The sequence below is a fragment of the Acomys minous genome, assembly GCF_964271855.1.
Source record: "Acomys minous genome assembly, chromosome: 13".
NCBI lineage: Eukaryota > Metazoa > Chordata > Mammalia > Rodentia > Muridae > Acomys > Acomys minous.
The window spans coordinates 94,462,788-94,477,398 of record NC_140495.1 but is presented as its reverse complement, the minus strand read 5'-3'; the positions used below and the strand labels follow the sequence as shown (position 1 = coordinate 94,477,398).

The following is a 14,611-nucleotide window of genomic DNA, read 5'->3' as shown; positions in this document are numbered from 1 at the left end:
GACTCCCGGTGGAACCTTGCCTGGGGGAAAATGTGTGGCATAACAGCCCACAGGAAGCTGAACGATGATAGACAAAAATCAACCGGCAAGGCAGCCAACCTGGGCAGGTGAGCGTGAAGAACTACACGGTCTAGCGTTGAAGGCTAGCCTCAGGCACCAGCCAGGGCAGTGATCAGCTAAACAGACAAACTTGCCAGGACCACACAGTGAGGAGCAAAGCTCCTAGCCAGACTATATGGCTGCAAGCTCCGCTTTATCCTAGCAGTGTCACACCAGACAGGGAGAAGTGTTAACACCCAGCTTCTTGATAAAGTCTTTTAATGGAAAATGTAAAACCCCTTTCAACTGTAATGTACAAAGCCATATGTAACACTTGCACTTTAACAAAAGCAAGCCAATGTTTTAAAAAAATACATCCTTAAATGTATATATGTATATATTTACATAGCATATTAAGTTTAATATTTAGCTTTAAAAGTTCACATAAATTTTACCAAAATGAGACAATTTTAAATAAATTACACCTTTTGAAAATGTTTAATTGTACAGTCAATAGCTTCAACAAAATATTGAAGTGTCTGAGTTTAGTATCTACTTTATATACTTTGTATTTTACACATTTTACAATTATTTGGCAGTAATTTTCTGATTATGACATGACTGCTGTGCAATCCAGCAATTTTCCAAACGCAGGCAACAGCTGGTGTTTGTGTCCTAGTCTCACAGTAACTGTCTCAATGTAGTGAAAAATATCAGTTATTTATTAAACTGTACAAGAGCACATTTACACTTGATCAACAATATAGCATAGATTTTTTTTGTTTTGTTTTTTACCAAAAATAAATACATCATTTTAAATCTGGCATCTTCACAAACATCATATACACTATGATACAGGAGCAGCTATATAGTGCTGCTTTTAAATGTAGCTTGTTTTATAGGTAGCATTGAATCACAGGGGCTGTGACATAATGCTATACTGGTATGGTGTCAGTAGCAAGTAATTACTACAAAGAGAATTTCTTGGCACTGATGGTTTAATGGAGCTCAAGTCAAACCTATTGTCACTCAACAGGCATCCCAGTTCCAACCACACTTAAGTGTCCTGTATGTCCTCTACTTCATCCTCATGCATCTTCAAAGCTCTCACCATTTCTTTGACTGCATGATACAAGATATTCTTCACCTGAAAGAGATGCAATTTGCATCACTGAGTTGGGGAGAAATTCAGAAAGGATGGCTGCTTGGTTAAAAACTGACACACACACACACACACTTCAATGTAGCCCAAATGAGCTTTAAACTCAACAGTAATCCTCTTGCCACAGCCTCCCACGTGCTGGGACTGTAGGGCATGCACTAAGAAATAAAGTGATAGAGCTAGGCGGTGGTGGTGCACACCTGTAATCCCAGCACTCAGGGAGGTAGAGGTGTAGATCTCTGAGTTCCAGGCCAGCATGGTCTACAAAGCGAGTCTTGGATAGCCAAGACTACACAAGAGAAACTCTGTCTCAAAAAACTAAAACAACAACAAGAAAACGGAAAGTGATAGCTTTAATGAGAAGGATTTCTGCACCAGTCAGTGGATTCAGTAAAACCATGCTGTGTTGACTGTGGTTTCCCTAGTGTGCCAAGTTGGCAGCCACTGCCTAAGCTGGAATCTGTACATCCTATTTTCTGAATATAAAAAGCAAGCAAGCAAACAACCACCACCACTACCACCAACACAAAACACCAAAACTCCCTGATGTCCTGGGAGCACTCTTACCTGTAATTTATCATCATAATTGATTTCCTCCTTCAAAAGCCTCAGCTCCTGTGTTAAGTGAAATGACTGTACGAGGTGTTCTGGGGAGACAAAGTCTTCGGTCACCTGAATACAGCTGTGAAAATTTTGTACCTATTCACAAAGAAATGTGAAATGCAAATCTCAGAACAGACAGTTACAGTGGAAGGGGGGGAAAAAAGCCAATCTGTCTAAAATGAATAAATACAAAGGACAATTCCACCAGAGAATTTTCCCAAAACATCAAATGGATTTCAGAGCTGAAGACCACACTTTAATGAGAGTTATGTCACCAAAAAGCTTCATGTGAAGTGACTTTATAAATGAAGTATTTTTAAATGGTAAAAACAAATGACTTTTCCAGGAATCCTTTGGAGAGGCTAATACGATCCTAAATTGTCAATATTGCCTAGACGGGCTTTTAAAAATGTATTATTTTAAAACACTGCTAAGGAGAGAGGCTGTAAGGATCACTTGATCTGTGCTGTTGCTATTCCTTTGTTGGTCTTGTATCAGAGAATGAAGGAAAGGAAATGCAACTCGGTTCATACGCTAGGCACTGGGTGGGAACTTTAGTTCCACATAGTCTACTGAGCTTGCATGAGTTTCAGAATTGTTCCATATTTTTTATTTGTGCCTTTCTTTCAAATTAGCCAATTAAAGAGACCATCCAATCTCATGTGACTTTACTCTAAGTTTTAAAAGACAGTTTCTCTTTGTTAACTAACAGTTTTTCTTTGGGAGCCAGTCAGCATTATGCAATGTGGTTAGCAGTTACACCTTTTATATGTACATCCTTATTCCTAACAACTGCTTTCTCTCAATGCTCTGTATAGCAGAGGAAGGCCCAAGTGGATCTAATGAGATTTTTTTTTTCTTTTATTGTCTTTAGGTTGTCTTCAAATGATGTTTTAGAATGCCATAAAAATTCCTGGGAAAGAAGGAACAACTGAAAAACTAAGCACTTACATTTATTCTAATTTTTAAGTTTGCAAAAACAAATTTAATTGGGAAGAGTGAGATGAAGCAGATAGTACGTGGGAAATGGAGACTGTGGCAAAGAATCTATTGATGACAGGGTGATGGGATTCCAGAGGGGCTAGAGTTCCTCCTCTGGGCATATGACCACCTGGACAGCTGCTGAAGTCGGCAGAGTTGTTTAACTCAAGCACTGTGCCTCTATTGACAAGTTGGTAGCACCATAAAGCAAGCGCTCTGTTTCTGTGTTCTTTAGGCTGCTGGTTCCTCTGGAGAGTAACAGTGGGAGCCTCACATGTGCAGCATTTCTGTACAGTCTCACTGGGTCCTCCTTATTGTCTGTGGAACAGATGCTCTATTCAGAACAGTAGACTATGGATGAGATGCTCAGCTCCTGTCCCAAGACAAATCAGCCAATAAATGGCAAGTCAACAGGAGCCCAACTCCTGTGGTGTCTTGTCTAACAGACGCTTTACACTGCTACATTAACTCTCTCATACCAGCTAATAGTCTCCAATGCCCTGTGTCTCCCATGTCTTATCTGGGCATGCTGTGGGGAGAGTGAGTCCTTCAGGAGTCTTAGCATATTACCTTTTCGTGTGTTTAGCTCTAGCATGACCTAAAATCACTTGTAGCTCCAAAATTCTCACTTAGATCCTTTGGTCAATGTCTTGCTCTTTTTATTCTCTTCATCCATCTCCTTGTGGTTTCCTGTAGAGTTTTTACCCATGAGTTTCCTTGAGCTATTTGTGTGGTCCAGTAAGTGCAAGGTCTGGGCTTCCTTAGGAACAATTCTGTCAGTGCCTTCTCTTCTCAACAACCATCCTTTTCTGTTTCTGTGCACGTGTACACCACTCTGGTCATCTCAACATCATGATGTGAGCTTTGGTAATGTCTTCTTGATTCAGAGTTTGGCATCACGGGTTGCTGAGGGCTGCAGTCCTTCAGTTACTCTGCAGAGAGTTGCTGTGTTTCAAAGAGACCTTCTTCTGAAAAGGCCTCCTGGCTCTTCTGGGCTTTGTGTCATCTCCTAGAACTTGGAGAGGTTGTATCAGCACTGCCGATTTATGGCTGCTTTAAGGTTTTTTGTTTTTTGTTTTTTTCTTTTTTTCCAGACTGCCAACTTGTATTAACGCTCACAGGATGGTATATGTTTCTAACAAACCCTATCTGATATATTTTGCTAAAAGCTTGAGAGTTGAAGAAAGGATTCAGTTTTAAAGCAGAACACCGATAAGCTTTCCACTTCATCTATGCCTTTCCTTTTGCCATCTATGTCATTAACCACACTGGCTGTAGTCAGGAGAGGGGATGGCAGGAAACAGCTTTTCATGTTTATAGTCTGAATGTCATATTTTTTTTTTTAACGGTTCACTATTATACTGATACTGTATTTGGTTGTTTGTGAAAATGTTATATAAGAAGGTTTGGCCACACATTTCTTCTGGTCATTCAAATGTAGCCAATTTGCAACTCTTAAAAAAAAATCCAGTCACTCATTATATATGCTAAACAGTCTAGAGACTTAGGGCAAACTTCTTAGTAAAGACTTTCTGTTTCTTTCCCTGCTGTGGTATGGTGGTGGGGTGGGGTGTTGAGCCTCATAGTCTAGGCCCCTGTTCTTATCTCAGTTTTACAGAGCATTCAAACCCTACAGCACAGAGAAAGCGAGTCACGGTCCAGCTGCTTTGTTTAGGGATGGATGTAACTTCCCATACTTTGTCAGGTTTACAAACACAATGTTAGAATCTAACGGACCCGTGGCTATCACACTTCCAACTGATACAATAAATATTTAAACTGCGCCAAACAGTGTAAATGCCACTGTCTTCCTAGTGTCTGTTCTACTCGCGACTACGCGGCCAGAGCAGCATGTTGCTGCTTTCACAGCGGTGGCCCCATGCTTCCGTAGTTTAAGCGTCTATCAAAGTGTAGTCCCCAGACAGTAACATCAGACTTATTAGAAGTGTGAAAGTTCATTTTCTTCCCAAACCTGACTTCTAAAGATCAGAAATACTTGGGGTGGGGTGTGGTACCATGTGTGTGACTAAGACCTCCAGTAGGAAAGCACTCTGGGAACGGGTCAGGAGATCACTGCACATCTGAAGCCAGCCCAATCTAAACAAAAAACGCCATCTCAACCCTGTCTTTTCCTTCACAGCCCACGTCCACATTCTAAAAAACAAATCTGAAAGTAGCAAGGGCTAGAGAGGAAGTGGAGAAAATAAAATAGACATAACATTGGTGTGGGGGAAAGATACAGCCAGTAAGGAGAACAGTGGGAGTTTCTTGTTATTGTTTTTATTTTTCCAAGACAGGGTTTCTTTCTCTGTGTAACCCTGGCTGTTCTAGAACTAACTCTGTAGACTAGGCTGGCCTCGAACTCAGAGATCTGCCTGCCTCCCAAGTGCTGGGATTAAAGGTGTGCACCACCACCTCACTGTCAGTGGGAGTTTCTTAAAATTTGTCATACACATCATTTGAGCAGGCAAATCCCACTAACCAATATTTATCTAATGAACATGAAAGGCCATATCAGTATAGAAGCCTATATACATAATTATTTACATTTACTTATTGCCCAAACTAGAAAAAACTCAAAACATATTCCAGTTGGAGAGACGAAAAGACTAAAAACTATTCCTGTGCTGACAGAGCTGACTACTAACAAAACGAACCACTTGTTCCACACACTATGGATGACTTTGAAATTCACTGTCCAGAAATTCCAGACTTCATGAACATTTATGGCTGGTTAAGAACATGCACTGCTCTTACAGAGGATGTGAGTCCAGTTCCCAATACCCATGTCACGTGGCAGGCTTACTGTAATCTGCAACCTCAGTTCCAAGAGGATCTGCTGCCTCTGGCTTTGGGGGCACCTGTACTCTTACAGGCACAAATTAAAACAAAACAAAAATGTTTTAAATAACACATTGTATGATTCTATTACTAGTATTTATGTATTTACTGAAAGAGGGTCTGACTATAGTTCAGGCAGGCTGGAAAGTTGACAAAATCCTCCTTTCACTTCCAGAGCACTGGCGTTACAGTCGTGAGTATCACAGCTGGTCTGAGTGCAATGAAATGGCATTCTCATGAAAGCACAAGGGGGAGACCAAAGGAACACAAGTACTACGTCACTCTTAGTGATGCAATAGAGTAAGTTCCAGGTTAGCCTAGGTGGCATGAAACCATGCCCCCTCCCCCCAAAAAAAGGAGGCCAGGGGTGGGGAGGGTGTGGGAGTGGGGCTGTAAAGAAGGCTCAGCAGGTAAGAGCACTTGCTGTTCTTCCAGGGAGTTCAATTTAGGTTCCCAGCACCTCTAGCATTAGCTCACTACAACCACCTATATAACTCAAGCTTCTGCCTCCACAGGCACCTGTTCTCACTTGGTAATACCATACACAGGAATACATACACATATATAATTTAAAAAGTTGGGACATAACTGAGCCTGCAATGTCCACTTTAAGAGGACTTAACACTGAAGTGAGGTGTGGTGACACACAACTGGAAGCCCAGCACTTAGGAGCCTGAGGCTGCAGCACCACTGTGTGCCAGGAAAAGCCTGGTCTGCAAAGCAAGACTCTGCTATATTTCAAACACCCCAGTATTTGGATGGCTGCCAGGGGCCAGCTTGCCTCAGATGCCTCCAACAATAATAACTACCACACTGATAACAAGCTAGACATGTAAACAAGGACCTGCAAGTAAATCTATTCTCTATTATCAAGTAGGCTTATATTTTTCTTCTACCGCAGACGGTTTTCTTAAAAGTCATTTACATTTGTGTACAAGTTAGCTACTTTCTGATAAGGCTAGCACAAATAAGCAGCATATAGGGCACCGAATCCCAACTCAACATAAATGACAGTGACTAACATCTCTAAGTTATCATGAGCCCACGAAAAACAGTCAACCAAAATACTTTCTAGAAGTTACTGTGGAGAATAAAGCGTATCATGTTGACATTTTAGTCGCATAAATGATATTTATGATTTATAAATAATAAATCTGATTACTTAAACAAACACACACCCAATATCAAAAATAAAAATTAGTTGTCACTACTATAAATGCAACAGGCAGTGACAATAATAATAAAATGAAAAACTGTCCTTAATAAACAAATCCTAGCTGGGTGCAGTGGTGCACGCCTTTAATCCCAGAACTTGGGGATGCAGGTGGATAGCTCGCTGTGAGTTCGAGCCCAGCCTGATCTACAAATAGAGTCCAGGACAGCCAAGCCTACACAGAGAAACCCTGTCTTAAAAAACAAAAAAGTAAAAGAATCCTTATCTGATACCTTTCAATTGTTGATGGTGGGTAGAAAATATAGAAACACAAGGAGAAACTCTATTTTTCTTTTCAGGTTTTCCTTACATACTTTATTACCAACTACTTATTCTAGGCCACTCTTTCCGGTACTACTTGTCTACCTATAGACTTCTGTGCTTATTCTGAAAGTCACGCTGTGTAGCCCAGGTGGGCCTTGAACTTGCGATTCTCTTACTTTGGCAGCCCTACTACTACTGAGCTACAGGTGTCCACCACTCCTGTGCTAGGTGCTCATCTAGATTCTAAGTGCTGTGGGTAGATAGCTCTCTATATAAGTTGTACAGTATCTTTCATTAAATACGCTAGACTTATGTTGGCATGTAGTAGAGAAGCAAGATGTTCACTTAAAGGTGAATTCAAACCCTAGCCGCTCTCCACGCTGCTTAACGACTTGGTGAGTATGAGTAGCAGCAGCTTTCTTCTTCCCTGAGAGGTCTTAAAAAAACACTGCAATTTCCTAAACATGGAAAATATGTAAAAGGGCAAATCTAGCTGAGGTTAACAGTTTAAGACCTCAAAGTATTTCATTGCTTTAGGTTTTGAATACTATAAATACCACTTTAACAGAAATACAATGGTGTATTTTCCTACTTTACATTTTTGGTTTTTACCTATACACAGAGTAATTTCTTCCCCAACCAGTTCTTTTCCATACAGGGGTGTCAGAATTATGTAAGTATGTACCTGATGAAGTGTTCCTGCTGGCAGAACAATGGCATCGCCAAGGAACTGAATCAGAGTGCAGGCTCTCACTCCATACTCCTCGTGCAGCCGCTGGCGGAGCCTTCTATTCACATACCAGCTTTGGTCCCGTATTGGATCATGCTCTGGCAGAACTTCCAGGCCTTGTTCTTTTGAAATCTGATACAGGTCAAAATAAAATATGTACACCAACTTAAGGGAATTGAAAAATCTTATTTACTTGTGTTGGACTTTTGCTTCATGCTCTCATAAAACAATGACTGGAGTTAAGAGCACTGGCTGCTTTTGCAGAGAACAGGGGTTTGATTTTCAGCACAAATGTGGCAGCTCACACTCATCTGTAATGCAGTTTCGGGTGTGCCAATGCTCTCGTGTTATCCTTAGGCACTGTATGCACATGGTACAGACATACAAGCAGGCAAAACATCTATACACATAAAAATAAATCTCAAAACAAAAAAGTCAATGACTATTCTTTCCTCCTCCTTCTCTCGTCATCATTACTATTATTTTCATTTTTGAGACAAGGTTTGTCTGTATATCCTTGGCTGTCCTGGACTCACTTTGTTGACCAGGCTGGCCTCAAACTTACAGAGATTCGCTTGCCTCTGCCTCCTTGAGCACTGGGATTACAGGCGTGTGCCACCACGCGGTGCCTATTCTTAATTCTAAGAAAATAAAGCTAGGCTGTGGTAGAGCACATCTTTTATCCCAGGACTCTAGAGGCAGCGGGATCTTTCTGAATTAGAGGCCTACTTGTTCTACCTAGTGGGTTCCAGGCCAGTCAGAGCTACGAAGTGAAAATCTGTCTCAAAACAACAGCAACAGGAATAACATAATATTCTGCAATTATTTTAAAAAGCCAAAGGATAATAAAACACTACCAGTGTTAACAGTGTTCACTGTCCATTTTCACCACCTCTTTGTACTGTGAAACTGTCATTCATTTGGTTTTCTTCCTTATGTTTATTTCCTCATCACACAGATGAGAACAAACTGCCTGCTTTTTTCTCCAAAGCCAAACTTCATGGACTTCATGCCTCATAAAGGTACATACAAAGATAAAGCACTTGTTTTAAACTTAGTGACCTGACATTCCAAGAAACTATTTATAGTTAATAAAAAGCTGGCTTTTAAAAGTACAGTTATTATGTTTTAGGCTAAAACACTTTTAGGTATCCTGGTATAAGGTGATGATTTGCAAGGATCTTCCACATAGATCACAGGAGCATTATTTAAAAACCTTTCAAGATGAACAAAATAAAATGTGCTTTAAAACCAAGAAACAGCAACTCTAAAAATTGTTTATTTACTTATTTTTATAATTTATGTTTTTGGGTGTTTTGCCTACATATGCGTGTGTGTGCGCGCGCCACATATGTGTCTGGTGCTCTTAGAGGACAGAAGAGTATTATCAGGTCCTTTGGAACTGGAGTTACAGACAGTTGGGAGCTGCCACATGGGTGCTGGGAATGATCCTGGGTCCTCTGCAAGAGCAGCAAGTGATCTTAACTACTGAGCTATCTCTCTAGCCCCATATAAAGACCTTTTGAAATTCAATAAAGCACTAAAAAGAATGAAACAATGTTTAAATTAGCTTATATTATAGGATACCTAAAAAAGGTAAATTAAATGATTAGTCCATGCTCAAAAGTAGAAGTAGGATTCTTTGAAATTTTAATTATACCTTTTGAAGAAATTCCCTTATCTTGTCAAGATCTTTTCCAGCATAAATATGCCATAGAGCACCAGGTATTTCACTCGAATCCTTTAATCTTTTCCTTAAAATATCATCCAATTCTTCTTCTTCAAATTTCTTAAGTATTCCTGAAACACAGGAAATTATTTTCAATTGGTCAGTAAAGGCTACCAGAAAGCTGAACCTTCTACGACTGATTATCAGATCAGGAGACCTTTTTGTTTTTTGTTTTGTTTTCTTAGGCATGGTTTCAATTTATAGCCCAGGCTAATCTGGAACTTGCTGTGCAACAAAGTGGATTCTAACTCACTATTTTCTTGTCTTAGCTTCTAGACAAAGACACTCTCAAGGTTAAACCCAGTTATACACTCAAGACTGTTAGAGGAAGCAGGGACCTTATTTTGAAACTCATAGTCCACAGGAAGAGAAACAGTGATTTCCCTTCTGAGACAGAGCATCTAACTGTCAAACTAGAAATTTAGTTTCAAAATAAGCAAGTTTCTGTCTCAGGGATTGTCTAAACAAGGTCATAAACTCAAGGCATTTATTTCTTTTTTTAAAAGGTTTATTTATTATTTATACAGTATTCTGTACCACATGTGTGCCTGCAGGCCAGAAGAAGATACCAAATCTCATTATAGATGGTTGTGAACCACCATGTGGTTGTCGGGAATTGAACTCAGGACCTTTGGAAGAACAGACAGTGCTCTTAACCTCTGAGCCATCTCTCCAGCCCTCAAGGCATTTCTTAACCTACAAAGTTATTTTATTTTAACATTTATTATTTGAGTCGTGTAACTACCAAGTAGGGCCAACAAGAACCATTGCCTTAATTTTATTTTTGAGGGAAAAGGTTTAGTGAAGTGAATAAATAGGCTTAGTTACGTGCCTGGGCTTGTTTAGTACTGGCTACTAATAAGAAGTATTCTGGTTCATTTCAACAGCACCTCAGTCCTTATTATGGAAAATCTGTCATCACATGCAAACTATTTTCTTCATAAAGCTATGTGTGACTTTAAGGAAGTCATACATATTGTCACACTGGCCATCTCCAGATCTATATAAGGAAATTTGAAGAACACAAATAACTTTAGGCATTTCAAGTGCGAAGAGTATAGCAAAATTTTCCATATTGTTTTAAAATGTGTTGATTTAATGTGTATAAGCACGTGTTTGCATGTATGTGTTCCATGTGTGTGCCTGTAGCCTTGGAAATACACAAGGGATCCAGTGTCCTGGATTTGGAGTTACAGGCAATTATGAGCTGCCACGTGGCTGCTGGGAACTGAACTCGGGTTCTCTGGAAGAGCAATGAGTGGCCCTGCCCATCGAGCCATTTCTGTATTTTAAATATAGTGTGTTTTCTATATTTTAAATACTGTCTAATCCAAAGGATGTATCAGATGTTTTCTAACTCAAATCTGGCTGCAATGGTTTCTTATGTAAAGTACTTATTAGATGTTTAGTGGACAAACAATAGGAGGTTTTTTTCTTGGGTGTGTGTGTGAGAGGGTTGTTTTTAAAAGTCAGGACTTCATGGAGTTCCAGAAGGTCTTAATAAACTTACATAAATTAAACACATTTAATAAATGCTGTTGTATGAATATGAAAGCAGTAAGAGACTAGTTTGTCTTTAAATGTTAGCTATGAAAAAGTTTCCTCCTAATTAATGAAAAAAATAACAAAATGAACAATTTTACAAGTTTATTATAAAATTCTATACTTCTTTAGGTTACTTTAAAACTGCATTTTAAGAGGATATATATATTTTAAATGTGTTTGCAATGACAGGTTTGGCCACGTGCTGGTGCATTCCTATAATCCTAGCAGAGGCAGAAGGGCTGACGTGGACTGAATGAGGGCCAGCCTGGGCTATATATATAGCAAGTGCAAAGCTGGAGACCCATGTAAGCCAAACATTACCTCAAAACAAACAAATGACAACAACAGAAAAAAAAATACCCACAATACATTAAATAAAGGTACATTTCTCACTCATGGATTGGTAGTTCCAACTTTCCCAAGTAAATCTATAAAATCAAGAATGAGGGATGGATCACCAGTAAGATGAGCATGGCTGACTAGAGTAGGGTAATGTTCCACTGGTAAACGAAGAGCTGTTACGGGATGAGATAACCATCTAAACTACACTTGAAGAAACAGGAAAGCTACTACAGGAGGAGGCATGAGCTTTACATATGTCAGTATGTTCAAGTACACTCATATTTCTTGAATGTTTAATTATGAACATAATCCACACACATTCCTTTGTGAACATCTATAAAATAATGATTAAAAGCCATGGACTTTTAAAATACAGTTTTCTCAAAAGAGCAAATATGCTAGCAACAGGAAGATGGGAATAAGGGTGAGTCAGAGAGACCCAGTGCCTTAGCACATGAGTAAATAATACCACAAGCAGCAGGTTTTAAGCTCCTCACAGTGAAAAAGGTGCTAAAGGAGACATTTAAGTACAGTAGAGGGGAACCAAAGAAATGGTTCCACAGCTAGAGCTTGCTGCTCTGCAGAGGACCTAGGCTTGCTTAGCTTCCCGGCACTCACAAGGCCATTTTCTAACTCCAGTTCCAGTCGGTCCTATGCTCTCTTCTGGCCTCTATGAGTACTGTATGCATATGTACACTTGTATAAATAAAACAGCACAGTGACATATAGTGCAGCATCACAGATTGAGAAAAGATATGTAATCTGAACTGAAAGTTACTCAGGCTGGAACTACAACTGAAGTGCCATTCTCCAGTTCTTCTGGGCAGGACAGGGTTGGGAGTGTTTCATTATAGTCAGAAATGAAAAGTTAAGGAGCCAAGTAATCAAAGCCTTACTTACAGCAAGGGGAAAGATGAGATCACAGGTTACTGTCAAATGCACACAAAAATACAGGGCAGGTGGCAACAACTCCCTTGTCTCTAACAGCCTAGTCACTCAACTGCAGATCTACTCTAAGCTAGACAAAACTGACAACTGACCTAGACAAAGGCTGGCCATGAAGTATCAGAATTAGGTGGCATTACACCAAAATGTGAAGAGACAGCAGCACTACCACCACCACAGTGGGAGGTGGGTGAAGGATGGTCAGAGAGAGCGAGGGAAACAACCAAGCATCAAGACAAGACTGAGTGAGATGGTGTGACAGGATCAAATCAAAGTATATTTTTTTGTTTTTCAAGACAGGGCTGTCCTGAACTCAGAGATCCAACTGCCTCTGCCTCCAAGTGCTGGGATTAAAGGCATGTGCCACCAGGGCCAGCAAAGTATTTACTTTTAAAATTACTATTTCTTGGACATGAGAAACAGGAAAAGTAATTTCAGGAGCAAAGGATAGAATCCCTCCCATGTACTGTGCCAGCACCTATGGCATGGCTGGCTCTTTAGCTTTCCGTACCTGCTTTTGAGAGAACACCATTTCCTCTTGCTATGCCGACGTAGACAAGAATATTCACAACGTCAGAAGCTTCAACATGAAGGTTTGTGGTTCCTATATCGTGATCCTTAGCAGCAGCAACACCTGGGTAGGAAATCAGAACTTTTATTGCAGAGTATACTAGCCAACTAAAAACATACAGATATTATGCACACAGAACAATTTATCATAATTTAATTAGAATTTTGGTTTATTTGCCTTAAAAATACTTGCTCCTAAAAACTAGCCTCTAAAACTACCAATAGAAATGCCACAAGGAATTAAGAAGTATTACTCAAGCATACAGTTATTTCTTATAATATTACTTGATATTAAAAGAACAGGTTTACTAATGAGTAAAAATCACTGGACAATTTGATTTTGGACATTATAGTCTGTTAAACTCCCATAGAATGCCAACTTAAAGAGAAATATGAACGTAAACTTACCATATGCACTGCACAACCTGGGTCCTAGATCAGGGCGTACAAAGAACCCAGGCAAATGAGAGGCCAAATTGAACTTCCCTTCTGGGTTGCAATATTCTGGCAATGGCAGACTTCTTAAAAAGTCTTCATATCTGAAGATAACAGTACAACTTTCTTTTGAATACAGATTTGCATTTAAAATATTTTGCACAATTTTTTTTTTGGGGGGGGTTGGGGAGTTTGTTTTGAGACAGGGTTTCTCTGTGTAGCCTTGGCTGTCCTTGAACTCACTCTGTAGACCAAGCTGGCTTCGAACTCAGAGATCTGCCTGCCTCTGCCTCCCCAGTACTAGGATGAAAGGCGTGCGCCACCACTGGCAGGAAGTACAAAATTCTTAAGTTTTGAAGAACACTATAATATCCTGTCCTTAAACTAGGCAACACTATTTTAAAATCCCTTCAGTCTAAACTGGATGCAGTATGCAAGGGAGAAATAAAGCATCCACGATACTAACGTTTCAATAGTGCTTCCCTAAACGTAACAAAATAGGCAAAAGGCCCAGAAAGAGGGAGGCCTTCAATAGGACACCACAATGCCCCAAACACAAGTGTTTCTCAGTACAAAGTCTTCCCCTTGATGAGGCTACAGAGTCCTAGTTTTGTTTTTTAGTTAATTATTTTTATTGAGAAAAACAAAACAAATAAACAAAAGCAAAGACCCTTAACGTTTATATTAGTAGTTACTTATGCTGGGAATAAGCAAGCTCAACTTCCCACGATATACCTTGCTGGCATCATGGTTTTGAAGTCTTCTCCAGATGGACAGTCTTTCAACTTTAACACTACTGTTTCTCCACTTTTGTTTTTCTGACGTTCTATAAAGACAGGAGTTAGTTATTTAAAATATAACTTGGCCCTTTTTATTAGTGTTTGAGAAAGAAATGGGAATGATTACATTGTACTACACAGATGATTCACAGGCACTAGTTGATCTTCTTCATGTAGTCAATCATGCGGCATTAACGACATTTTAGATTTAGTCCGTGCCCCCGTGTGCATGCGTTTGTGTATGTGTGCCTGCGCTCGCACGCAGACATTCAAGGAAGTTTGAAGAGAGCGCTACATCTCTTGGAGCTAAAGGTACTTAAAGGGAGCTTGGAGCTACCAAAAGCGGATCCTGAACTCAGCAAGGGTTGCTGAGTTCTCTAGCCCCAAGAGTTTAATCTAGGATACGTGCATTAACTATGTATACTATAAAAAA

The 14,611-nt window shown here is 39.8% G+C and overlaps 1 protein-coding gene across 8 annotated transcripts in view; it reads right to left on the bottom strand.

Moving 5' to 3' along the window:
* Positions 1-301: 301 nt before the first annotated feature.
* JMJD1C (jumonji domain containing 1C) overlaps positions 302-14,611 on the bottom strand; it is a gene marked incomplete at its 5' end in the record, with an annotated part of 160,380 nt that continues 146,070 nt past the window's right edge. For all 8 annotated transcript variants that reach the window (XM_084753330.1, XM_084753331.1, XM_084753327.1 and 5 more), the window contains 7 exons: positions 302-1,186; positions 1,769-1,900; positions 7,789-7,965; positions 9,494-9,633; positions 12,906-13,028; positions 13,373-13,503; positions 14,135-14,225. In XM_084753330.1, the coding sequence (XP_084609456.1) occupies positions 1,097-1,186; positions 1,769-1,900; positions 7,789-7,965; positions 9,494-9,633; positions 12,906-13,028; positions 13,373-13,503; positions 14,135-14,225 (884 nt within the window). In that variant the 3' untranslated portion in view covers positions 302-1,096. The remainder of the gene's footprint in view (positions 1,187-1,768; positions 1,901-7,788; positions 7,966-9,493; positions 9,634-12,905; positions 13,029-13,372; positions 13,504-14,134; positions 14,226-14,611) is intronic.